This window comes from Equus przewalskii, chromosome 14 (assembly GCF_037783145.1).
Source record: "Equus przewalskii isolate Varuska chromosome 14, EquPr2, whole genome shotgun sequence".
Lineage (NCBI taxonomy): Eukaryota > Metazoa > Chordata > Mammalia > Perissodactyla > Equidae > Equus > Equus przewalskii.
Window position 1 is genome coordinate 44483854 of NC_091844.1, and position 26090 is coordinate 44509943.

Below are 26090 nucleotides of genomic sequence, written 5' to 3' on the forward strand. Positions count from 1 at the left end.
AGTGCGATTGTAGACCTTACTGCTGTTCTATGAAGTTGCCGTATTGCAGAACTGAGGCTGAGAGTTTACATGACGTCCTCAGGTCTACACAGCCGGGAATGAGCTGGGATTGGAACCCACTCTGGCTTTACTACTTCCAACGCTACCCACACGAGGCGCCTTTTGAAAGAGAAAGCGCTCCTCGCCCAGCACTAACTGCTGTATCGCCTTTTCCCCTTCTTGTTGGGTGTGTGTCTTTTAAGGCCGTACCATTTCTCCCACATTTCCGTTTAATTTTCCCTTGAGGGCAGGCGCCGAGGCCGCTCACAGCCCCAGAGCAGCGAAACTGACTTCCTAGGAAGGGAAGGAGCTGCACAAGCGATCACCGACGCGCGCGCTCCCCGGGAGGAGGCCACCGCGGACCCAGCGGCGGACCGGCGGGACGCCCAAAGGCAGCACTCCACACCGCCCCAGCCCCGGCGGCAACGGGGACTCCGCCGAGAACCACTTCCGGCGGCACCGGAAGCCCGGCGGGGACTTTTTCGGGGACGGAATGACCGGCCGGCACTTCTCACGGGTCCTGAAGGCGGTCCCCGCCCGGCCTCAGAATCCAGCCGCCCCGTGCTTTATGTGAGAGCTAAGTGAGTGGGGTCCTTGAGCCGGGTCGTCCCGGGTGGCGTATATTATTTGGCCTCAAGTGTCAGTGGCACCAATCATGATGCCTGCGCATTCGGCAGGCTTTCCGGGATGCATTTGCTCCCTGCGTGCCGCCACCTTAGGCATAAGGAAAGGGTTATTCGGCCAGAAGCTGCCGGCTTGCTTCCTCTCCCCGGTGCCCAGGGCTTTCTGGGCTCGGGTTCGAGCCACCGCAGATCCGTAATTGTTCTACAGTGTCTTCTTTTTACCTTTCAGCTAAATTCCTTCCAACTCTTGCATTCAGACGTTTCCACCAACGCAACTACGTTTTCAACATCCTTTTTCAGATTCCGTGAGAAGAATATCCTAGCGGCGAAAGAACACCGAATTGGGAGTCAAAATCCTGGGTTCTAGTTCTCACTGTCTTTACCTGGCGTTGTGACATTGGAGAGGTCCTTTTGACCTCTCTGGACTCCGGTTTCCTTTTCCGTAAAATGAAGAGGTTGGAAAAGTAGGAAGTTCCTTCCAGTTTTGACATTTGGGTAATTGCCCCAAGTGTGTTTCTAATTCCTGCCTCGATTACATATCTGTGTTTTGGTTAATCTTCATGTGGGGCCCTTCCTTCCTCTCCATTAATCTGTGTCCTTGTCAAATCTGGTTTTAGACTCATAAAAAAAACTTTCCTAAGGAATCCTGTGCTTCCTGAGCAGTCTGTTTTTTAGTCCAGGGACACGTACCTAAATAAGATTTTTTTAAATATGCTTTTCTTGACGTGTTTAATGGTCTTGAGAATCATTATATTTGAACACTTTAAAGACAGTGAACTCTGAAGGAAGGGACTCTGGCTTATTAAACTTAGAATCCACAATCTCAGACGCAACGCCTCGAGGATGGTGCTCGGAAAATGTTTGCTGAGGAGAAAACATGTACTTCTCACATTATTTTCGTTGCTCTGTCCCTTAAACACTGAAAAGGAAAGCTGTAAAACTGCAGTCTTGAGAGCAGAGGGAATAGAAGACCTGGAGGAAAAGAACTATACTACTGGGTTCTGAACTATACTATGGAGTCTGTTGCAGTTTTCTCTCAATAAATTCTTCCAAGAATAATATTCAAGAGACATTATTCAATAGATATTTATTGAGTGTCTTCTTCCCACTCTAAAGCATCTTTTGTCGGGGGGAGGGCAGAGGGAAAAATGTTGAGAGTTGAGAGTTCCAAGAAGAGGGAGCGTATGCAAAGGTGCAAAAATCAGGTGTCGAAGTATTGGAGATTACAAGTGGGTCAGAATAACAAAAGCTTGGGAGGTGGAAGTGAGGGCACTATGAGAGTAAGATTAACAGAGGGCAGATAATGAGTCCTTGTTTAGCATGTTTTGAAGTTGAACATTAAACTGGGATAATGGGGAGCCACTGGAAGGTGTTTAGCAAAGCGGTGATAAGTTCAAATTTGCATTTTAGAAAAATCACTCTAGTTGTGATTTGGTTAGTTGATGTTTCAAGAGTGAAAAAAGAGCCTTTTGTAAGTCTATTATTGTATTTCAGTTCGATCACAGTAGGAGCATTAACAATAATGGTAGTTAATATCTAGAGAGTATTTAGTATGGAATCCCATCTCTCTGACTAGACCGTGGACTCGTTCAGGGTAAGAACCCCATTTTACTCATTGTAACTCTAGACAATGCTTTGGATATAGTAGATATCCAATTAATATTTGTTAATTAGATTTCAATATTAACCAAACTATTATTTGAAAACTCTTTTTTCTAGGAGAAACATGAACCAGAAGATACTGAAGTTGGAGAACTTGCTACGATTTCGCACTCTTTGTAGGCAGCTGCACGGCCTGGGTCAAAGAAGACCGTTAGCACAGTGGAGACACCTGTTTTCATCTGTCTACCCAGTGTGGACGGCTCAGCTCTGTGTCCGACCCTGGCAGACAGATGTGCTCATTGGGGCTGCTTTGTCTCAATATAGGCTTCTAGTAACAAAGAAGGTACTTACAGATTTTTGTCCATTACTGTATTACTTGGTCTGTGGTGAAAGTGCCGACAGCCATGAGTAGGAATCCATTTTGAGTATTTTGTCATTTATGGAATCTTTATTCCTTAATGCTACTCTTTAGGCAATAGATCTTTGTGAGGAAGGGAAATTCTAGTTAGTTGTTCAGGATGCTGATGCATTTGGTTACTTGGAAATCAGTATATAACAGTGAGTTAAGGATGCAGATTTTTTTATTTTAGTCTAAGGTTTAAGTACTTAATAGGACTGATAGTAGAAATAGGAGGAGTGATTATGGTAGATGTTGCAGAATAAATCTAAATTGTCACTTAAAGTTTTCTCTTCTTTATGCATTCTGAATTTTTAATAGGAAGAAAGATTACGGAAATCTCAGTTATCTTCAACAAAATCTAAAAAGGAGGTAGAGGTATGGATTGGAATAACTGTTGAGGAGCTGGCCAGAGCAATGGATAAAGACATAGGTGAGCCAGATAATTTAAATTTTAATTAAATTAAATTAAATTTAAATTTAAAATATAAATTCAATCCCACAGATTAGTGCTCTAAACCTAAAACTGATTTTGTCTGATTAAATAAAAGTTATCTATTTGAAGCTTTTTAAATATCATATTTACATCTCTTCTGAATTAAAGATAGTTTTAATAGGTAAATTTTTTTAACTACTACATTAGCAATGTGAGTACTTTTTTTTTCCTTCCCAGGGTCAATTAAAATAACTTGATTTAGTATTTCTGGTTGAAATGCTGTGGGCACTTTCCTACAAGTAAATATTTATTTAAGTCTTGGGTAAAGATAAAATAATATGTCAATACTATATGTATTTAATACAAAGGGAAAAAGATTATTCCTATGTATAAGCTACCTCTCAAAAGTTTAGGATAACATTGGAAAATTGTAGTTGCTGGATTATTAGGGATTTTTAGCATTATTAGAAACAGAATTGTACTCATAATTTTTGTGTTTTAGAAAGTTTTATTCTGTTAGAGCATATTCACTTAGAAAATTTGCATTGTATCCTTCTTAAAATGTGTTTTCTTGGGAAAGGATGTGGGGGAGAGATACATAGGAAAAGGTTTCTTGGCATTATTGTTGAGTAGGTTCAGTGCTGTGCTGAGGCTGGCTTGTACCAGCTTGTGAGCTGATTGCTAAATTATAAGGAATTGTGAGCTGGTTGTTAAACACAACTGTTTTAAAAAATTAAATCATAAACAAAGGTATTAAATACTCATCAAAACTCTTCACTTCCTAATTATTTTACTACATGTTACTGTTGTCTAGTTTTTGAGGTTATTTATGCGTATTGTACCTATATAGTGGAAATACCATGTAATAGTGTGCTGCTGTGCATCTCTTTCCATCTCTGCATTCAGTGACTTCATGTTAGTAGCTTGAAATCAACCATTGTGGGAGTACTTGCACCATGGAAATTGGAAAATGCTATAAATCAGGAATTTTTGTTTGTTTGTTTTAATGGAGAGCTGTGTAAGTAAACATTTACTGGCACACTAATGATTAGGATGTTCTTTTTTTTTTTGAGGAAGATTAGCCCTGGGCTAACATCTGCCAGCAATCCTCCTCTTTTTTCTGAGGAAGATTGGCCCTGAGCTAACATCTGTGCCCATCTTCCTCTACTTTGTATGTGGGACACCTGCCACAGCATGGCTTGACAAGCGGTGTGTAGATCTGCACCCAGGATCCAAGCCAGTGAATCCCCGGCTGCCGAAGCAGAATGTGCAAACTTAACCATGGCGCCAGTGGGCCGGCCCCTGAAAAGGATATTTTTAGTGTTATGTTCTGCTTACCTGAGAATGCCTTTCTTTATCTGTCTCTCAAAATATAATTTATAGTGTGACTGAAATTCTGGAATCAAAACTACTTACTTCATTATCATCACAGATAAATTTTTTTATCATCCACAGGAAAATATGACTGAAATTAAAACAAAGCATATTAAATAAAATGAAAAAAAGAACAAGTATATGTTTTTCCTATGTTTCAAGACTTTTTGGATACCCTAAATAGATATATAAATAAACTAATTGTGTGCATGTATTCTGAGATACTGTATATAATGTATGTGTGTATATGTATATGTGCATATAGTCAATCCTCATTATTTGGGGATTCTGTATTGGCAAATTCACTTACTCTCTCAAATGTATTTGTGGCCCAAAAATCAATACTCACAGTGCTTTGACAGTCATTCCTAGACATGTGCAGAGTGGTTGAAAGTTTGAGTTGCCCGATGCACACATTCCCAGCTGAGGCTGACCAGGGCAACACTCTGCCTTCTTGTTTCAGCTCTCAAGCTGTAAACAAGTGTCATTTTTGTGGTTTATTTAGTGTCGCATTTTTCACATCTTTGTGCTTTCTGTTGTTTAAAATGGCCCCTAAGCATAGTGCTGAAGTGCTATTTAGAGTTAGTAACTGCAAGAAGGCTCTAATGTGCCTTATAGAGAAAATACGTATGTTAGGTAAGCTTTGTTCAGGCATTAGTTGTAGTGTTGTTGGCTGTGAGTTTGATGTTATTGAATCCATAATATATATTAAATAAGATGTCTTTAAACAGAAACACATAAAACAAGGTATGTATTAATTGACTGATGAATATTTTGTGACCAGAGGTTGAAAGAACCTAACCTTGTATTTCCCTTTGGAGCAATGGTTCAGTATTTGCCAATTCAGTATTTCCGGTGAGTTTATAGAACATAACTACCATGAATGATAAGAATTGACTGCACATACACACACATTTGTGTATGTATGACATATAACTACAAGTTTTCAAAGAACTAGACCATGACAAACTACTCAATCGTAAATGTATGCTACATGCAATTTAATGTTTTGTTGATGGTTCACATGGTACATAAATATTCAAATATTTGTGAAAATGCAGAAATGTCAGTTATAAATGAATCCTATTTTAAAGATTATTTTCCTTTCAGCCAGTTTGTGATTTGTTAACATTAGAGAAGCAGATAGCTTATATAGTTATTCCTCTCATTGAATGTACTTTTATGTAAATGTTTATTAATAGAGGAAACTTTCTTGAACATTTCATTTATGATCCTAAAAGGTTTTCTCTTATTCCAACCAGATTATATATATGAAGCTTTAATGAACACTGCTATTGACATAGATTCACTAGAAGCAAACTCACATTTAGATGAAGTCTGGATCAAAGAAGTGATAAAGAAGGCAGGAATGAAGATAAAATGGAGCAAATTAAAACAGGACAAAGTCAGAGAAAATAGAGATGCTGTAAGAAGGTAAAACTTAACTATACATGGTGGGGGAGGGAGACCACGTAGTTTTATTCACACTTTTTTTTAAGATTTTTATTTTTCCTTTTTCTCCCAAACCCCCCCAGTACATAGTTGTGTTTTTTTAGTTGTGGGTCCTTCTAGTTGTGGCATGTGGGACGCCACCTCGGCGTGGCCTGATGAGCGGTGCCATGTCTGTGCCCAGGTTTCGAACTGGCAAAATGCTGGGCCGCCAAAGTGGAGCATGCAAACTTAACCACTTGGTCACAGGGCCGGTCCCATATTCACACTTTTTAATGGAGAGATTTGTCTTAAAATTCCTTGTGGAGTTAAAATGATGTGTGAATGTAGGTTAAACTTTTCTTAAAGTGCTTAAAGCATCAGAAAATATATTTGGGTTATTATAAAACTCTAAGGACTATTTTTCTTAGTTTGACAAGTGTGTGTATTGATCCTGAATTTTAAAATTTTATTCAGTTCTGCTTGATGTTATGAAGATGTCAACTGTAGGTGGGTAGTCATTATATATTTTGTCATAAGTCATTGTATGTATAGGAGAGGAAAATAGTTATGTCTAATCAAAGCTGAATGTTGAGTTTTATTGTTAATGGTAGTTTACAGAGATAGCTGCAAACCAATTCACTGGCTATAAAGTGTTTCTGATATTTTAGGAATGAAACCTCTTTGCTGTTAATTGTAGGCCCCAGGCAGATGCAGCTTTATTAACCCCAAGGTCCCCAGTTGTTACTATAATGGGCCATGTTGATCATGGAAAAACGACGTTACTTGACAAACTGCGAAAAACTCAAGTGGCAGCAATGGAAGCTGGAGGCATCACTCAGCACATTGGTGCCTTTCTTGGTATGAATACAAATCACCTTACAGTGTGTTTGGGAACCTCACATATTATTTTCTTGAACTAAGTATCGAAGTATGAAATATACAAATTCAAAGTAAGACGAAAGGCTAAAGCTTAAAGCCATTGGTTTGATGAAATGTAGAGTAGGTGGTTATTAAAGGTTATTGTGTACATTCTGTAAGAAGAAAATTATATTGCCTTTTTTATTCTAGCACAGTCTTAGTTTGGCTTAATGCACCTAAAATTTTTCAAAGCTAGGTTGTGATAATGTTGCTAATAATAATTAAATAATGGCTACCATTTACTGAGCACCATATATGCTTTATCTTTTTTATCTTCATAACAACATCTTGAGGTAGGTATTAATGTTCTTACTTACAGATAAGGAGGCTGAGGTTTGTTTAGGTTAAGTAACTTGCTCAAGCTACACAGCTAGTAATTGGCAAAGCCAGGGTTTAAATCCAGGGCTGTTGGACTCAGAGTCTGAGCTGCTAACCATATACTAAATTGCCTTTGTTGCTCAAGGCAGCTGTGCAGCTGATATTTGCTAATGTAGGGGTGGCTGCCTATGCAATTATTGGTCTGTTCTTGCTCCAGAATAGATATCAATTGGTACATGTATGAAAGTAGTTATATTCTAGAAATATGAAGAGTTTTAATTTGAAATTATTACATGAAAAGAAAACCCTAAAGGTCTCACTGGTATGTTACCACATTTCATTGTGAAATGATGATCTGTATTATTCTGATTAACATTGATGGAAAGGATAAAATTATTTTAAAGAATTAAAGATTGTTTTTTGATAATGTTGCATATGTTTCTTCATATTAAGGAAGTACGTATATGAGTCCTTAGTGTTTTTGGATTTCTGTTTCCACAGTTTCTCTGCCTTCTGGGGAGAAGATAACCTTTCTTGATACTCCAGGACATGCTGCTTTCTCAGCGATGAGAGCCAGAGGTGCTCAGGTCACTGACATCATCATATTGGTTGTAGCTGCAGATGATGGAGTGATGAAACAAACTGTGGAATCTATTCAGCATGCCAAAGATGCTCAAGGTACTGTGTGGCTGCCTTACATGTATCAGCTAGCAAGTTGCTTTTTTTAGAAAGGATCTACTACGTAGGGTCATTGTTCTGGAGTATTTATATACAGCTCGTTTAATCTTCCTGGCAGTCCCAGGGTTATTATACCTGTTTTGCAGATAAGGCTCAAAGACAGTTGAATTGTTTTCTCACAGACATAACCTCTAAGAAGAGTGTAGCAGGATTCAACTTGGGACTCGTGACCACAAGTACAGTTCTTCCTCGACTGGTTACTTTTTTGGCATGGTGTGAGAATTTAACAGTCTGTAATGACTTTTTTAAAAACTTTTTATCATGGAAATCTTAAACAGATATAAAAGTAAGAATAGAATGATAAACTCTATCTACCTGTCACCTGAATACATTAGGAATTGCGAAGTGGTGATATTCTAATTCTGTTATTCCTTGTTCATTTATTAACTGGAATTTTTCTCTAAGGAGAAATTTTCGCCTCATCTACTTTAAATAACTTCTTATTTGGTCAAATGTATAAAATTGAAACTTTTGGAAAATCAGTTGGCTAATTCTCCATTATTTCTCCATTTAAAATTGTAATGATAAACACCGCATGCACACATACTCTGTATGTTCATTCTTATTCTGATATGACCCTAGATCTGCTGAGAAAATACTCTTGTCTTAAGAAAATGTAGCTGATGGAGTGCATCATATTCTACTAGGTTTGTTGGCAAGAAAAAATAAAAGATTGAGAGTTACTGATCTAGTCCAATTCTTTCGTCTCACAACATGAAACTAAGACCCAGAGAGTAGCAGAAACTACCCCCAATTACAGAGTTAATTTGCAACATGTCTGCATTTGGAATCTTGTCTTCTAGCTTCCAGTGTCGTTCTCTTCCCTTTTTACTTCCTCAAAACTGTTTTTGTGGAATGGACTATGTCCTTAATGATTCTAGGATATGTGAAACAAAGAAGGGAGTGACAGATTTGCCAGGCTTTCTCAACCAACCAAAGAAGTTGGTTGAGATAGGATAAATTCCTTACATCATGCTTTCTACGCCTGTTCTCTTGGTCCCTATTAAGTTCCAGCTCATTGATATGGAATATACTTTTTCATAAGAGTAGGTTGTAGATTGCATAGCTTTTTTGTATCTATTTTCAATTTCTGTTCATTTGATACCTGAGGAAATTGCACAGTTGGTGAAATCCAACCAGGGAATTATCTCCTAGAATTTTGTGTGCTTTCTCTGTTGAGAGGCTATGTTTCATAATGACAAGTAGATTATGAGATTATTTGGTTCATTCATTAAGTAGATATTGAGGATCTATTATGTGTCAGTCACTGAACTAAGTGTATGAATAAAGAGTTGCTATAGGGATTGGTCTGGTGGCGTAGTGGTTAAGTTTGCGCTTTGGTGGCCCAGGGTTCACTGGTTCAGCTCCTGGGCGTGGACATACATGCTGCTTATCAAGCCATGCTGTGGCAGGCGTCCCACATATAAAATAGAGAAATATGGGCACAGATGTTAGCTGAGGGCCAATCTTCCTCAGCAAAAAGAGGAGGATTGGTGGCGGATGTTAGCTCAGGGCTAATCTTCCTCCAAAAAAAAAAAAGAGTTGCTATAAATCCTAAAAGAAAGTTTACAGTAATGATACTTAGTTTCAAGATGAGATGTTAGGTTTTAACAATGAGTTAATAGCTCCTAGAAAGAAGAGGCGAATGATCTAGTGATATTAGAATTGAATTAGAATCTGCTCTTGATTGTTTTCCTGGACATTATCTCCAGTGTAGCTGCTGATCTTGCTTTCAGGTTTGAGGATAGGCCTTTCTCTACCCAAAATACTATGGTTTTTTGTTTTGTTTATCATTTTAGGTGTCTATTCTTAATTCAGAATCTGCTTATAATTACAGTTTTGACATCTCACATCTGGAATCCTTTACGTGGAGAGAGCAGAGTAGGGTAGGTCTCAAGTGGGTCTTTTTAGGTCTTTTGTTAGATAAGCACTTCCACTGAGTAAAGAAAAAGCCAGAAAAGATTAATGTCTTTCATTGTGAATACCTAGAATTGAAGGTGTCATCATTTGCATTCTTCTTAACTCTGTCTCTGCCAGTTCCTATTGTCCTTGCCATAAATAAGTGCGACAAAGCTGAGGCGGATCCTGAAAAAGTGAAAAAAGAACTGCTAGCTTATGACGTGGTGTGTGAGGATTACGGAGGTGACGTGCAAGCAGTGCACGTCTCTGCTCTTACGGTAAGTACAGCACCTCAGAGATGACCGTGTTCAGGTGGGAACGTGACACTGTCCATAATGCACATGGTGCCTTATAACTGAAGGACATTTTGACATGCCTAATTTCTGTTGTTGTTTAAAAATTCTCTGGGTACTAGGCAATGCTGGTGTCATTATCCTGGTTTGGCAGGTTAGAAATTAGGCTCAGAAGGGTCGGTCACCAATCCAAGGTAACATAGGTGATGAGTGGGGAACCGGGTCTAAACCCAATGCTTTTGTTCTTATGAGATACTTAGAGTGAGGAGAATAAATGGTGAATGAAGTAGGGGATAGGGTAATAGGAGGCTAAAGATTGTGTTAAGCAGAAATGAAGTCTATTTGGTAGTAAAAAGTGCTTGTATTTCATGCCTTTTATGCTGAAAAACTATGGAATAGGTCTTAGGGCATTTAAGAGAGATTTAAACAGAAATTTAGGTTAATACAAAGATGGCTGTTGATTGACTCAATGTTTCTATGAATTGCTATAAGTTTTATGTTGTGATGAATTCCATTTTCTTTTCAATATCAATTATTCTTTTCTGGTTGAAAAACACCAAGGAAGCTCAGTACTGGCTTTGTGACAGCATTTTCCAATTCTCTTGTCCTACACAGGTTACTGCTAAGTAGCAATTTCCTTTTTTGTCTGTTTTTTTAAAATCACATCCCATGGTTTACTCATGATACAGCCTTTTTTTCTGATCGTTCACTGAAGGGATGGTGCTGTATTTGGCTGCCTTCTTCCAGTTAAGTCTCATTTTATCTTTACTTTTCTTAAATTTGTTACCACCAAGATTCTTAGAAATAATGCCTCCTTTAATGGTAAAACCATGCCTCTTTTTCTCTGAAACTCATAAAATGCCATCTTACTTTCTTACCTTTCCACGTACCTTGATTGCTATTGCATTCTGAAAGCCAGATGGCAAAATTAAAATGTTTGAAGAGATGGCTACCTTTTCTGCCCAGATACCATCAGATGCATAGACAGATGTAAAGCTCCTGAGGCAGACTTGGAGGCATGGCAGAGGTGATTCCTGGGGAATGGAGGGACTTGGGAGAGAGTGGCAGGGAAGAAAGATGAGGCCTTCTTTTCCAAGAGGACTACTTCATGCAAAGAAACAACCCCAGCTCTGCTTTTCAGAGCAGCATTTTGTAAATTGGAATAAATACTAGGAATAAGTGGCTGGGTAAGGAAAGTATTTAGTCAATTTTGTTTACAGTTGTCTCTTTTTTTTTTTGAGGAAGATTAGCCCTGAGCTAACTACTCCCAATCCTCCTCTTTTTGCTGAGGAAGACTGACCCTGAGCTAACATCCATGCCCATCCTCCTCTACTCTATACATGGGTTGCCTACCACAGCATGGCTTTTGCCAAGCGGTGCCGTGTCCGCACCCGGGATCCGAACCGGCGAACCCCGGGCTGCCAAGAAGTGGAACGTGTGAACTTAACTTCTGCGCCACCGGGCCAGCCCCTCTGTTTTATACTCTGTAACAACTGTGAGCAATCTCTTAGCTGACATGGGAAAAATCCCTTGCCCATCAGTTCCAGTTCCATTACCGGTTAATCAGCTGCGTGATCTTGGAGCCCTAGAAGGCATAGTAAACAAAGATCATTAAAGGTGAAAGGATCATCTAATCTAGCTCCTTCATTTTACAGTTGAGGAAAGGAGATCCAAGGAGGTGAAGTGATTTTTCAAGGTTGCACAGCTGGGTAGTTACAGAGTGTGGCTTAGTGCCTGGGTCTAGTCAGTGCTTTCTCTCCTTATTTATTTAATAAGAGTAAATAATGCTTGACTTACTTATTTTACAGGATTATTGAGTGGATCAAATGAAGTAATAGATGTGAAAGCTTGTTCAATTGGATAGAATTTCAAATGTAAATTAGCATTGTAAAGAAAGTGAGAGGAAGAAAAGACAATTATAGAGACAGATGGAGGAGAGAGAGAATGAGTGAAGCATGTGTTTATGAAAGGGTATTAAGAAGAACCACTAGTGATCATCCTTTAAAAAAAAATAGCCGCTGTTCCTTGCGGGATCTGTCCCTGGGCCAGGTTTTCTTGCTTATCTCTTCTTTCCTCTGTCCTTCTAATTGGATAATCCATGCTTTTAATGCTTACAGAGAAAAGTATAATGTAACTGTCAAGGATTATTTGGCTTTCTGACCCTGATATTTACACTTACAGATAATATTTATTAATGAGAATTAACTACTTTTTTTGTTGTCGTTATTGAAGGGTGATAATCTGATGGCTTTGGCAGAGGCAACAATTGCTCTCGCAGAAATGTTAGAATTGAAAGCAGACCCTACTGGTCCAGTGGAAGGAACAGTAATAGAATCTTTCACAGACAAAGGAAGAGGGTAGGACTGTTAAAATGCTTACTTTTTAATAATTTTGTTCCATGGTTTTTGTGACTTGATAACAATGTGTTCTTTTTATTGCATGTTATTGTTAGTCCGTGAAAAACATGTAGAGCCAGCATACACAACACAAAAATGCAGTTATTATCAGTAGGCCATAGCGACTATCTATATATATCTAGTAATCATATTTAGATGACTTAAGTAGTTCAGTTTGTTTGATTTTTTTGCCCACTAACTTAGCTGAATTGGTAAAGCCACATAGACTAACACAAATTGGAATAAAATAGAAATTATTGCATTTTAGGGTCTCTAAATTCTTTTTTTTCCTGCTTTTTCTCCCCAAGTCCCCCCAGTACATAGTTGTATATTTTAGTTGTGGGCCCTTCTGGTTGTGGCATGTGGGATGCCGCCTCAACATGGCCCAGTGAGCGGTGCCATGTCCGCACCCAGGATCTGAACTGGGGAAACCCTGGGCCGCCGAAGCAGAGCCTGTGAACTTAACTACTGGGCCACGGGGCCAGCCCCTCTAAATTCTTTATGTCCTTATTCGTTAGTATAATATATACAAAGGCCTTTGAAATGGTGTTCTATTCTTTAATTTCCCTCCCTATCAGCAAAAAAAGTCTTCTCACTGCTTGATGAATTAGTTCTAGAAAGGGGATCAGAATTCTGTTAGAACACTCAGCTATCTGCACCCTCCACTACCATAATCTTACCAGAAAAATTTTTTTATTGTGGTAAAAGACATGTAACATTAAACTTACCATCTTAACAATTTTTAAGTGTAGAGTTCGGTAGTAGTAGGTATATTCACATTGTTGTGCAAAAGATCTCTAGAACGTTTTTATTTTGCAAAACTGAAACTACACCCATGAGACGCTAATTTCCCCTCCCTTCTCCCCTCAACCCTTGGTAACTATCTTTCTATTTCCTGTGAGTGGAATCATACAGTATTTGTTCTTTTTGACTGGTTTTTTCACTTAGCATAATGTCCTTGGGGTTCATCCATGTTGTAGCATGTGATAGGATTTCTTTCTTTTTTAAGATTGCATAATATTCCATTGTATGTATATACTGCATTTTCTTTATCTCTTCTTCTGTTGATGTACGTTTGGATCGCTTCCACCTTTTGGCAATTGTGAAGAAATTTTTTTTTCTTATTTCTTTTTTCTTTTTTTTGTTTTTAAGATTGGCCCTGAGCTAACATCTGTTGCCAATCTTTTTTTTTTCTTCTTCTCCCCAAAGCCCCCCAGTACATAGTTGTATATTCTAGTTGTAGGTCCTTCTAGTTCTGCTGTGTGGGACATTGCCTCAGCATGGCTTGATGAGCGGTGCCAGGTCTGTGCCCAGGATCCAAACTGGCATACCCTGGGCTGCCGAAGTGGAGTGTGTGAACTTAACCATTCGGCCACAGGGCTGGCCCAAGAAATGTTTTTATAGTATGTAAAACTGCTTGAGAAGTTGTAAAATTAACCCTGTGTGTACAAATATATATATTTAAATCTCATATATATCTAAATCTCATATGTGTTTACATATATATATTTAAATCTCATGATATATATTTAAATCTCTTAAATCTCTCATATTTAAATCTCATAATCTCATGTCTTTGCACTTAAGGAAGTGCTGTTACATCCTGATTATGGCATTAAGAATATATACTTTTATTTTCATTTTAGTCCTGTTACTACAGCTATAATTCAAAGAGGAACTTTGAGAAAAGGCTCGATTCTGGTTGCTGGAAAGAGTTGGGCAAAAGTACGCTTAATGTTTGATGAAAATGGTAAAACAGTCAACGAAGCCTCTCCTAGCATGCCAGTGGGAATTACAGGCTGGAGAGACCTTCCTTCTGCAGGAGATGAAATTCTTGAAGTAGAATCTGAGGTATATCAAGCTTAATTCTTATATATTATATATGAAGTAATGATTTTAAATATCAATCTATAATGTTATACCAAATAAGTATGTTAATGTTAACAAATATTCTAGACTATAAGGGGCTATGAGGGGGCCATTTTAGAATTTGGCTATATAATTTTTAAAAATTTGAGATATGATTTTTTAAATTAAAAAATGTTAATTATACACAAAACCCCCAAATTAAAGTTTTCTAAGCTTCTTGAAACTTATAAAATTAGTAGTTTCATATATGAGTTAAGCTAATTTCATAGTGGAGGAAAAACACGAAGCTTTTAGCCCACCAGTTACTGGTTTCTATTTAGTTAAATAATGCCCCCTTTTTTCCCTTTAAAGCCAAGGGCACGTGAAGTTGTTGACTGGAGGAAGTATGAGCAAGAACAGGAGAAAAATATAGAGGATCTGAAAATGATAGAGGAAAAGCGAAAGGAACACCAAGAAGCACATCGGAAAGCTCGTGAGAAGTATGGCACTTTGAACTGGAAGGAGAGATCATTTATGAAGTACCAAGAAAAAAAAGAACAAAAACCCTTAAAGTCAAAAGAGAAAACAGAAAGAGATTCAAATGTACTTCCTATAATTATTAAAGGTGACTTCTTAAAGATTTTATTTTACAGGGCTGGCCCAGTGGCGCAGTGGTTAAGTTCACATGTTCCACTTCAGTGGCCTGGGGTTCGCTGGTTCAGATCCTGGGTGCAGACATGGCACGCTTGGCAAGCCATGCTGTGGCAGGCGTGCCACATATAAAGTAGAGGAAGATGGGCATGGATGTTAGCTCAGGGCCAGCCTTCCTCAGCAGAAAGAGGAGGATTGGCAGCAGATGTTAGCTCAGGGCTAATCTTCCTCAAAAAAAAAAAAGATTTTATTTTGCAACTCATTTTAGTAATATATGTATGTCTTAATTTTCACAATTAACTTGGGCTGTTAAATTAAAGCCAAAATTATTTCAGTATTTTTGAGTATTTTTTTTGAGGTAATTGACATATAGCATTAGATTAGTTTCAGGTGTACAACATAATGATTCAATTTTTGTATATATTTTAAGTGATCAACACAATAAGTCTAATTAACGTCCGTCACCATTCATAGTTAAAATTTTTTTTCTTGTGATGAGAACTTTTAAGATCTACTCTTTTAGCAACTTTCAAATATGCACTACAGTATTATTAACTATAGTCATCATGCTGTACATTACATCCTCAGGACTTACATGTTTTATAACTGGAAGTTTGTACCTTTTGACCACCTTGACCCATTTCACTCACACCCCACTGGGGGAGGTTTTCTTAGTAAACCGTTTTTCTTGCTGATTTTGTTGTAAGTATACATTTGGTTCATTATTCTTTATTAAGTAGATATTTATAATGCTAAACCTAAATAAAAATGGATTTAGTGGTAAATGCCATTCTTGTTAAAGCTTTAAATGGGTTCTTGTCATTTTTGTGTCTATTAATGCCTAACTCTTAACACCAATAATTTTAAACTTTTGCTGCATTTAGGTGATGTTGATGGTTCCGTTGAGGCCATTTTGAACATTATGGATACCTATGATGCTTCACATGAGTGTGAACTAGAATTAGTACATTTTGGTGTGGGTGATATTAGTGAAAATGATGTTAACCTTGCTGAAACATTTCGTGGTAAGGATTCCATTTCCTATTTGTCTAGCTGTGTTCCCTAGGACACACTGAATCATTTGCTTCTGTCTTTTGTCGCTTGGCTAGTCATGCCTAACGTTTCCCTCCATCGGCATCAGCCTTCCTATTGCAGTAGAGCCCCAGCTAGCAGCTGGGGGGAGTGCGATGTGCAGCGTTGGAGCCACAGCTCCGCTTGTCGTCATCATACTGCAATCTTGGGGAACTATTTCCAGCCCAGTAGTGTTTCTTGATTCCTTTTTGAAGGCACCGGTACTGTCCCTTCTCCCTCCTCCCAGTTCCTCACCTGGCCTAAAGTTGGTTCTCAATATCTTTCATTTAGACTTTTGTATGCTAACACTATAATCAGCCTATTCAGTACTTTTCTTCACCTTTTATTTTTGGCTACCTGTTTTTGTTCATTGGTAATTTTACAAATCTTATCTTTCTTAGATCAAAAACTCCTTTTAGCTTTAAATGCCTAGAAGGCATGGGGACTGTTTATTAGTCAAACTTATGATACACAAAAAGGAGACTCATGACTGTCATTTTAACTAGGTCTAACACCTAGGAAAGCACGAACATTATTGAGTGGTTGATGGATCATTTAGGAAGGAGGTACTTCATGACCTGACTTGATTAGAATTAGATATTACCTTTACTACTGAAAAGATATTGTCAGTAATGCTGGTTAATTCAAAGTATCTTATAGGTACTGCCTGGCCTAGCACTATACTACGTAATGTAGAGAGTGTATTGAATGTTTTCTTAATGATAAGGCTTTTAAAGTGGTTGTTTTTCTCTTGGTTAAGCTGTTTGCATTAATTTTTTTCACTTGTTACTTCTCTGGTATAAAAACCAAAGCTTTGTTTAGCATAGTGCCTTGCACATTATGGGCACTTAAAATAATGTTTCTTAAATGAATCAATTTAAAAATCATAAAGAAATTTTCCTTGTTAAACAAGCCATAATAGAATTTATAAAATCCTTTAATTTGAAAATTTACTAGTTTTTGTGAGAAAAAATTATAGAATTTCTTGTCTCCCCCAATGCTTTTACTTTACAAGAAGTAAGTAAAACAATTTAGATTTGAGTTTCTGCTTGAAAGACAAACTGTTTAATGCAATAGTTGAGCTACTTTATTGATTGTATTTCTGCTTGCCAGGTGTTATATATGGCTTCAATGTGAATGCAGGAAATGTTATCCAGCAGTCAGCTGCAAAAAAAAGAGTGAAAATTAAACTTCACAAAATCATTTACCGTCTTGTTGAAGATTTGCAGGAGGAACTGAGCAGTAGATTGCCCTGCACTGTGGAAGAGCACCCAATCGGTGAGTGTGCACTGCCTGTTACTTTTTTTTGAGGAAGATTAGCCTTGAGCTAACATCTGCCACCAATCCTCCTCTTTTTGCTGAGGAAGACTGGCCCTGAGCTAACATCCATGCCCATCTTGCTCTACTTCATACGTGGGACGTCTACCACAGCACGGTTTGCCACCAAGCAGTGCCATGTCTGCATCTGGGATCAGAACCGGCGAACCCCAGGCCACTGAAGCCAAACGTGCGCACTTAACCACTGCACCACCGGGCTAGCCCAGCCTGTTACTTTTAAACATTCATATCTTAGGCGCTGTAAATAACACTTGAAAACAAAGTTTAGGGGAAATGTATTTCATTACTGAAATACATTCACTGTTCCAGTACATAGCATGTTCTAGGAAAAATGACTACAATTGATAAGAATTCGGTGTAACTTCATATGTGTTATGAACACCTGCCCTCTGCAACATATTGTGCTTCGGTCCTGAGGATACAAAGGCAAACAAGGCAGCAGGAACTTGCCCTCGAGTTTAGACATGAACAACTAATTGTAATACAAACGAGACAGGGATAGGAGGTGTAAAGATTATTAACAGCTGTTGTGGAGGGAACAGAGAAATCCACCATGAGAAGAAAATTTACATGTAAATATTAAAAACTTAAAAATATTCTTTCTATCATATCCCTTGGCCAGATTAAAGGGTAAATTTATTTAAGGCCAACTGAATCATTTTATCTTTTCTTTTTCTTCCCCACATACAGGTTTTCTTGTTAACTTTTTATTTTGATAATAGTTTTAAATTTCTAGAAAAATTACGAGAAAAGAATAAGGTGTTCCCTCCCATATTCCTTTTACCCAGTTCATGAATTGTTTACATTTTGCCCCATTTGCTTTATTCCTCCCCACTCCATAGCACACACACACACATGACTTTTTTCTGGACCATTTGAGAATAAATTTGAGATATATCCATTTTGCCAGTAAATACTTGCATTTCTGAAGCACAAGGATGTTCTCTTATACAACCACAGAAGAAATATCAAACTCAGAAAATTTAACATTAGTTCTATTATCTAAGCCACAGTTTATATTCAAATTTTGTCCATTGTTCCAATAATGTGGTTTGTAGGTGAATACTTTTCCCCCATTCCGGGATCATGGGTTACATTTAGTTCTTTAGCCTTTTTTGACCTTGATGTTTTTGAAGTGTTTAGGATAATGAGTTTGTAGAATGTGCTTTAATTTGGGTTTGTCTGATGTTTCCTCATGATAAGATACAGTATTTGCATTTTTGGTCCACGGTACGGATTTATTTTAGTCTTTTCTGAACCGCTAAACATGATTATACAGAGATTTGTCTGTTTTGTGCTAAGAGCAATTTGGAAAACTAGAGTCATATGAGGATTTCTAGGAGGAAGCAAGCACCAGTCAAATGATACTAACCCTAGAAAATTGGTACATTATAGTGTGTAATACCATGTCATTATCGGAGTTTGTTGTAATTTTCAGTTGGTGAACAAATGAAGCTCAGTTACAGAATTAGTACTCTTTTTTTTTCTCCCGCCTTCTTCTTCTTCCCAAAGCCCCCCACTGCATAGTTGTATATTCTAGCTGTGAGTGCCTGTGGTTGTGCCATGTGGGACGCCACCTCAGGACGGCCTGATGAGCGGTGCCATGTCCACACCCAGGATCCGAACCAGTGACACCGTGGGTCACCGAAGCAGAGTGCGCAAACTTAACCATTTGGCCACGGGGCCGGCCCCATCCTTTTATTATTTTTTTTAATTATTTTTTTTCTGCTATGAATTAGTACTCTTAAGTGGATATAAATTACCAGTGGTGAGATTAACAATAAATCACGTAACAACAGATGATCTATTCTAGAAAATATATTGAGGGACAGCTGAAAACTAGGTTTTCATGGAGCAGACAGGAATTGTACTAATCTTATCATCAACTATTACCATCTTCTAGTGCATTTTATTCAGCCAAAAAAGTGAGTTCCATTTTTCTTTTGTTCATTCTTTTGGTAAGAATGTGTATTTTTACAATTTTTTTCCAAGAATACCCACGGATTTTCATAGGTTTTTATTTCTAATATTGGTCAGGCAAATAAAGTTGGTGGAGTCACAGAAAACCAGGACTTCTTTATATGCATGAGTTTGTATTTTTCTCACACCTTTAATTCTTACCCTGCAGAACGTCAGAAATCATGTATTTCTCAGAATCTGTTTTCGGTACACTTAATGTTCTCTTCTTCCTAAAGGTGAGGCTTCTATACTAGCCACGTTCTCTGTAGCCGAAGGGAAGAAAAAAGTTCCTGTGGCTGGCTGCAGAGTCCAAAAGGGACAGTTAGAAAAACAAAAGAAATTTAAATTAATCCGTAATGGACATGTTATTTGGAAGGGTAAGCAACATCAAAATCTTTTTCTGTATCATATCCAGTCACCAAAATCTGATCACTCTGTGTTTCCATCTGAAATCTGTTTGTCTTTCACTCCGATAATCCTAGTTCAGGCCATTCCTTCTTGCTAATTTATAACTGGCCTTTAGTTGATGGGCTCCCTCTCTTACTAGCCTTGATGATTCCTCCAGCATTGTTCATCTCCCAAACTGATTTCCTAAACTTCCAACAATTGGCCCCAAAGTACCTTTGCTGCCATGTCTCCTACACTTCATCTATATCACGCTTGCTTACTTCCTTTCTTATCTTGACCTTTTGGCCTGCAATGTCTTTTATCCTGGTTTATCTTTCTTCAAATCCTGAGTACAATCCCGTCCTCTGCAGTGTTATTCTACCTTTGAAAAATGAGATTTTATTTTTTGCTGCAAATCAAATCTTGTTTACAGCAAACTTCATTTTGCTTTGGTTTCCTTGGTATTTAGTCTCACCATTTAACATGACAGGACTGTAAAATTTGTAAGAATTTCAGTGTAGTTCCTTTTAACACCAGATACATGGCATTTAGTGGGTCCTTATTAATATATGAATCTTAAGTTTCTCTTATTTTTTTTTAAGGCTCGTTAACCTCACTGAAACATCATAAAGATGACGTTTCAGTCATCAAAACTGGAATGGATTGTGGTCTCAGTTTGGATGAAGAAAAGATAGAATTTAAAGTGGGAGACGAAATTGTTTGTTACGAAGAAAAGGAAGTTCTAGCCAAGACTTCTTGGGATCCAGGATTTTAAAATTGTATTAAAAATGTAAATGATAAATGTCTTGATTTATTATAGAACAACTAGTTTTGCTTTACTGAAGGTAAGAATTCACCACTACTGGTCAAAAAGTACCCAAAGAGTTCAAGTGTTAACAATGCATTAACTGTCAAAATGCTACAGAAAAAGGAAACCTTACTTAAGGATGCCGTACTAGAAATCCTGGAATTGAAAAGAACCATATATTAAAAGGGAATTGTTAATTATTGGTATATCATTGAATGTAATAATCAGAGTTTAACAAACTTCAAGTGTACGTTTTAGTTAAGAGTGGTAGCAAGAGAAGCAATTCTCCCTGAATTGAGCTCCAGGGGCAAAATATGGTGCCAGTCAAATACTGCTTGAAACCGTATTTTTTAGTGTCACTAGTACTGATGAGAAAACATTAAATTCCTGAGTTGATGCTCAACAACGAACAGTAGTCTGTTCCCTTGTACTACAGACAGCAAACATTCCAGCCAAACTACCTAAGGACTGACGATGAATTTTTCAATTGGCAACTTAAAGCTTAGCCTTTAAATTTCCTATCTTAACAACTTATGTTGTAGCCTCTTTAGGCAAGGTCCTAACACCACTTTACACAAACCAGTTTCTCAGACTAGGGGAGGCAGTTGCCCCTGCCCCCGCCCCCGCCCTGGGGTCATTTGGCAATGTCTGGACAAACTTTTGGTTGTGGTAATGGGGGTTGGATGGTATGCTACTGGCATCAAGTGGGTAGAGGCCAGGGATCCTACGATGCACAGGACAGCCTCCACAACAAAGAGTTATCTGGTCCAAAATGCCAATAGTGCTGAGGTAAAAAAAGCTGACAGAAAGACAAACTGGCTTCTGTCCAGACAGCTGATATTAAATACAACACAATTCTTCTAACAAAGTATAGATGGTTTATCAAAGAAAATGGTGTGACCATCAATTTGACACTTAAAAACCACTCAATCAATGGAATAAAATTCAACAATTAAATGTTAGTTCATGTCTTTTATTAATCCATATACCATTACTTGTCTTCTGGTTTGTTGAAACAATAGGTCAGACAACATTTGCCACAATAATGTCTGTCAAAATGGCTAGCCATAAAAACTCCAGCACCACATTCATCTGAAGGGCACTCCCGACGAAGGCGACTGATTTTGCCATTCTCATCCACCTACAAGAAAGTACAAAGCTGCTGTTAAGATAATTTTACAACATATTGTAAAGTCTAATTTAAGTAACTCAAAATATTTAAACTTTTAATCACATAATTGTATTACCTTTAGTACTTCTAAACCAAAGCACCCCAAATCCTTACCAGTAATTACTAAAACAAAAAAGTTCAGAGTTAATTAAAATCTAGGTTTGCAAGTGGATCTAGGTTTGCAAGTGGTGGACAGAGTTAAGACCCAAGCCCAGATCTCACTTAAAAATCAGAACCTTAGCTTGGAATAAGCAGCTAAAGGTAAACCCTATGATATAAAGCTGGTTCAAATACCAAACAGGAAAAAAACCAAACTTCTATGTTAAAATGAGTTTGAAACTAGAGAGGCTAACAAAATGTATTACTCTATAGGTAAAAACTTATTTTTAATAAGTTATCTTACCTTATAGTACTTCAGGACAGCCAGCTTAACCTTCTTTCTCTTATGCTTATTCTTCTTGGGAGTGGTGTAAGACTTCTTCTTTCTTTTCTTAGCACCACCACGAAGTCTCAACACAAGATGAAGAGTGGATTCCTGTTAATGGAACAGAAGATGAAACAGGCTTTAAAAACGATTACATTAATGCTCATGCTCCATTAAAAATGGACAACTAGGGGCTGGCCTGGTGGCATATTGGTTAAGTTTGTGCGCTCCGCTTCAGCTGCCTGGGGTTTCCAGGTTCAGATCCCGGCTGTGGACCTACATATTGCTCATCAAGCCATGCTGTGGTGGTGACCAACATAAAAAATAAGAGGAACACTGCCACAGACGTTAGCTTGGTGACAATCTTCCTCAAGCAAAAGCAGAAAGTGGCAACAGATGTTAGCTCAGGGCCAATCTCCCTCACAAAAAAAGAGAGAGAGAATGGACAACTAGCATCACACATCTTTTAATTGAATCCGATAGGAAGTACACAATACCACAGATGAGGGAGTCTTGGGGGGGAAAAAGAGATATCTGATTATTAACTACTAGTTTATAGGGAGATTAAAAAACACTAAATTACACCATGGGATGCAATCTGCAAAATCCAGAATGTGACAAAGTACAGTAGTGTTTCTCAAATGTTAGTGTAGGAGTCACCTGGGAATCTACTGCTAATCTAAAGCTATTCTCCCTACTCTTGTGTACTGGTTAAAATTTCAAAAATAAAACATTTATATATAAAAGGCTGTTCTTTCCCCCAAACAGACCTTTTGAATGTTGTAGTCAGACAAAGTACGTCCATCTTCCAGTTGCTTGCCAGCAAAGATCAGTCTTTGCTGATCAGGAGGAATTCCTAACGAAAACAGACAACAAATAAGTCACAGCAGAACTAGCACAAATGCTCAAGATTTACAAACGAATAACCCAGAGTCAAACAAATGGTACTAAGAGCTGTCACTGAGTTCTTCCTACAGGCTAGGCAAGGTTTTAACTTGACGATTCTTACTAGTATTAATATAATCTTCATCTCACAGATAAGGAAACAAATGTAGAGAGTTAAATAGCTCGTGCAAATTCACAGATAGAAAATGCACTGCAGCTTGGCTCCATGCTCATAAACGTCTGCCTACCGTGTCACTCCGAAAGCACTTCACTTTGTCAATCCGATCTCTTCCCGCCCCACCAGAACAGGCAAGTCCAGCACCCACTGGCAGGGTGGAGCCTCCACAAGTTAATATTTCTGAATTGGAAACAGTACTTACCTTCCTTATCCTGGATCTTGGCCTTTACATTTTCTATTGTATCTGAGGGTTCAACCTGAGTTTTAGAATGCAAACGTATTGGTAACACAGTAAGAAACGAAAACGCACCATCAGTTTAAGGGTCACCACAGAACCGAGGCGATGGGGGCTGAAACCCACCCAACAGGGCTGATCACTCCACCGCTGGGCAGGCCGCCTCCCAGGGCTGCCGCGGCGAGCACACATCCCACCACAGACTGGGGCGGGCGGCGCTGCCGGCCACACGTGCCCGCGCCCAGAACGCGGGGAGCGCCGCCCTCCACCGCGGGACCCCTGCGTGGCTACCTGGCCGGAACCGCTGGAGAGGGGACAGGCTCAGACTACAGACTTCGAAAACCAGCACTCAGCCCCCGCTCAGCTAACAACTCCCAATTCAGGGCCAGGCTTCAGAACCCCGACTCGGAGACATTCTAAGGTAGAAAGCAGCGCCGGGCCCGAAATCTACCCCAGGCTCTTCGTCAGACTCTGGCTTCCTCCCGCCACCTGGCCCGTACCTCGAGAGTGATGGTCTTCCCCGTAAGAGTTTTCACGAAAATCTGCATCTTGGCGGCGGTTGCACCTGAGGTGGGGGAAAAGGAAGAGACAGGTTAGACCTGGGGACACACGAGAGTGCGACCGGGAGGCCGACGGCCGGAGAGCGGCCAAACAGCACACACTCACCGCAGATGGCGGATTGGAAAGGAAGGGCCCGGCGCCGGCCCACGGGGTCTCCTGGAGCCCTCGCCGGAGGCCCCACCTCTTAGGCCACCATACCAAATGCCTGACCGCTGTCACAGCGGCTGTCTAACCACATGCCAGACTAGGTCGTGAAACTCATTTCTCCTCCTCCTAGCTTTGGCTTATTTCTCACTTTAACCGTCAGAACGCTCTCGAAATAGTATATTTAAATAACTTAAAAGTGTCTTTAAAAGGCTTTTCCCATTCAGTCGACGTAGCTAAGAGGGTCTTTAAAAGGTGGGATGGGGGGCGGAGAGGGGCCCTCATTGAGGAAAAGGGAGGAAATGGAAGTGACTTCTGGGAATTGTAGTTTTCCGCTGCTTTCTTTTAGCTAGGACTACTTATCCCAAGATGCAGTTCCACACCCCTAGGTTCCCCTAGTTACTATCTTAAAACACCGGAGTCGGTGTTTGGAGGAAGGGATTAAGGTGAGGAGGGAGGAAGGTGAGGCGAGCAATGGTTTCGGGAAAAATGGAAACGGGTCGGAAATGACTAGGAGGGAAAGTTAAGAGCCTGGAGAACGGTAGGGGAACGAAAGTATCGTTCGCCCACTGACAGGCGGGGAGGGGCGGAGGATCAACGATCTACCGCCGGACGCTCCCTCGGCCTGCGATGGAAGGGAATTCCTGCGGTCAACTACGGGCCAACTCAAAACCTCGGGCTCATCCTTTCCTCGCCCTCTAGCCCCTCCCGCCTTCAACCCCCAAGTCTCTACTAGTCTAAGGAAGGTCTGGGCCTTGTGTGTCAGTCTTGAGTGTGAAACCGTTTAGTATGTTGAAAATCTCAGGAATTTTCAAATTTTAAAATGAAGCCATAGGGGAAAGAAACCTGCGAAATGGTTATTTAGTTGTAGAATTTCCAAGTTTGGACGTTGGGAGTGGTGGTGAAGGTCCTAAGATGAAGTTTTTGGGGTACTGTGTAGGATGCTCTGGCAAGGTGGGCCAAGGAGAAGCGAGTTACGCCCTTCCCCTGGCCTTTCTCCACTGCGCAAACCGCGGCATCCTGTCTAACGTACCCTCCTAATGTCTCCTCTATTTCTCTCTCTGTGCCCTCCCCTCTGCATCCGCGTCCCCACATTCAGGCCCTCCTTACTTTTCTTCTGGAAGGGTTCAGTATCTAACTTCTAACCTGTCTGCAGTCTTTCTCCTTTTCTAACCCACCTTCATTTTTGCCTCCAAGATATTCAAAAAAGTAAAAATGATTATTATTCTACTTCACCTTGAGGATAAAATCCGAATTTCTTAGTATAGTATTCAGCCTCTGCCTCCTTTACAGCCTAATCTGCCAAACCCATTATTCACTTTACACTTTAATAACATTGAGCTAACTGAAATTCCTGACTTATGCTCTCTTATGCTTTGGCACTTCTGAAGAATCCATTTCTTCTTCCTGGAACACTCTTCATCCCATATTCTGCCAACTAGTCTCCACCTTTACCACAAAACTTGAAAGATTTGTCTATAACCCTTGTCTCCAATTCTTCCCCTTCCATTGACTGAACCTACTCCTGTCAGGCATTTGTCCCTACCATTCCAGTGGAATAGCTCTTGTGGTCACTAATCACCTCTAAGTTGCTAAATTCAATGATCATTTAATTGTGTTTGGTCTGTCAGCCGCATTTAACACAGTTGGTCACTGCTTCACTCTCTGAAACACTTTCTTCACCTGACTTCCAGGTTGCCCCTCTCGCTTCTCCTACCTTCCTGGACACTATTCCAGGCTCTTTTGCTGCTTCCTCTTGATTTACTAGACATAGAAATTTGGAGTGCCCCAAAGACCCAGTCCTTGGACCTCTGCTTTGTTTACATTTCCTGGATTATTTTCCTTCTTTCTCATAACGTTTAAACACCATTTATATGCAGGTGACTTACAAACTTCTCTCTCACTCAGACCACTCACCTGAACTCCATCTTCGAGTATCTGGCTGTCTAACCAGCATCTCTAATAG

At 39.3% G+C, this 26090-nt stretch overlaps 3 protein-coding genes across 31 annotated transcripts in view; 2 read left to right on the forward strand and 1 right to left on the reverse strand.

The window, feature by feature from the left end:
* On the forward strand, positions 1–21488 carry MTIF2 (mitochondrial translational initiation factor 2). 13 transcript variants are annotated; one of them, XM_070572660.1, is made up of 16 exons: positions 487–620; positions 963–1157; positions 2157–2256; positions 2382–2607; positions 2983–3094; positions 5734–5905; positions 6600–6760; positions 7640–7816; positions 9914–10053; positions 12301–12425; positions 14111–14315; positions 14685–14937; positions 15848–15988; positions 17148–17312; positions 19568–19708; positions 20321–21488. In XM_070572660.1, exons 4-16 carry the CDS (start codon positions 2389–2391, stop codon positions 20491–20493), a joined length of 2184 nt encoding a protein of 727 aa, XP_070428761.1. In that variant the 5' UTR covers positions 487–620; positions 963–1157; positions 2157–2256; positions 2382–2388; the 3' UTR covers positions 20494–21488. The 13 variants fall into 13 exon arrangements, with proteins under 13 accessions (XP_070428765.1, XP_008510956.1, XP_070428760.1 ...); XM_008512731.2 differs by having other exon boundaries at positions 507–620; positions 892–1157; XM_070572659.1 differs by lacking the exon at positions 2157–2256 and having other exon boundaries at positions 336–620.
* On the reverse strand, positions 21484–24612 carry RPS27A (ribosomal protein S27a). The gene is made up of 6 exons (XM_008512728.2): positions 24086–24612; positions 23920–23984; positions 23387–23441; positions 22892–22977; positions 22101–22232; positions 21484–21667 (listed from the first exon to the last, which is right to left on the reverse strand). The coding sequence occupies exons 2-6, from the start codon at positions 23965–23967 to the stop codon at positions 21518–21520; spliced, it is 471 nt and encodes a 156-aa protein (XP_008510950.2). The 5' UTR covers positions 23968–23984; positions 24086–24612; the 3' UTR covers positions 21484–21517.
* Positions 23620–26090, forward strand: part of CLHC1 (clathrin heavy chain linker domain containing 1) — a 63075-nt gene continuing 60604 nt past the window's right edge. For 2 of the 17 annotated variants that reach the window (XM_070572674.1, XM_070572682.1), the window contains exon 1: positions 23620–24011. The gene's annotated coding sequence lies outside the window, so the exon portion shown is untranslated. Of the gene's footprint in view, positions 24012–24386; positions 24871–26090 lie in introns of those variants that run through there. The other 15 variants (XM_070572675.1, XM_070572680.1, XM_070572676.1 and 12 more) reach the window with 13 other exon arrangements.

Bases quoted from the DNA above. Each gene is read 5' to 3' on its own strand.
- MTIF2 (XM_008512734.2), top strand. From the start codon at position 2,389: ATGAACCAGAAGATACTGAAGTTGGAGAACTTGCTACGATTTCGCACT. The intron at 12,426-14,110 runs GTAGGACTGTTA...TTTTCATTTTAG, and splicing joins TTCACAGACAAAGGAAGAGG to TCCTGTTACTACAGCTATAA. The intron at 19,709-20,320 runs GTAAGCAACATC...TTTTTTTTTAAG, and splicing joins TGGACATGTTATTTGGAAGG to GCTCGTTAACCTCACTGAAA.
- RPS27A (XM_008512728.2), bottom strand. From the start codon at position 23,967: ATGCAGATTTTCGTGAAAACTCTTACGGGGAAGACCATCACTCTCGAG. The intron at 22,233-22,891 runs GTCTGTTTGGGG...TTCCATTAACAG, and splicing joins CTGACTACAACATTCAAAAG to GAATCCACTCTTCATCTTGT. The intron at 21,668-22,100 runs GTAAGATAACTT...ACTTTCTTGTAG, and splicing joins CTGTCCTGAAGTACTATAAG to GTGGATGAGAATGGCAAAAT.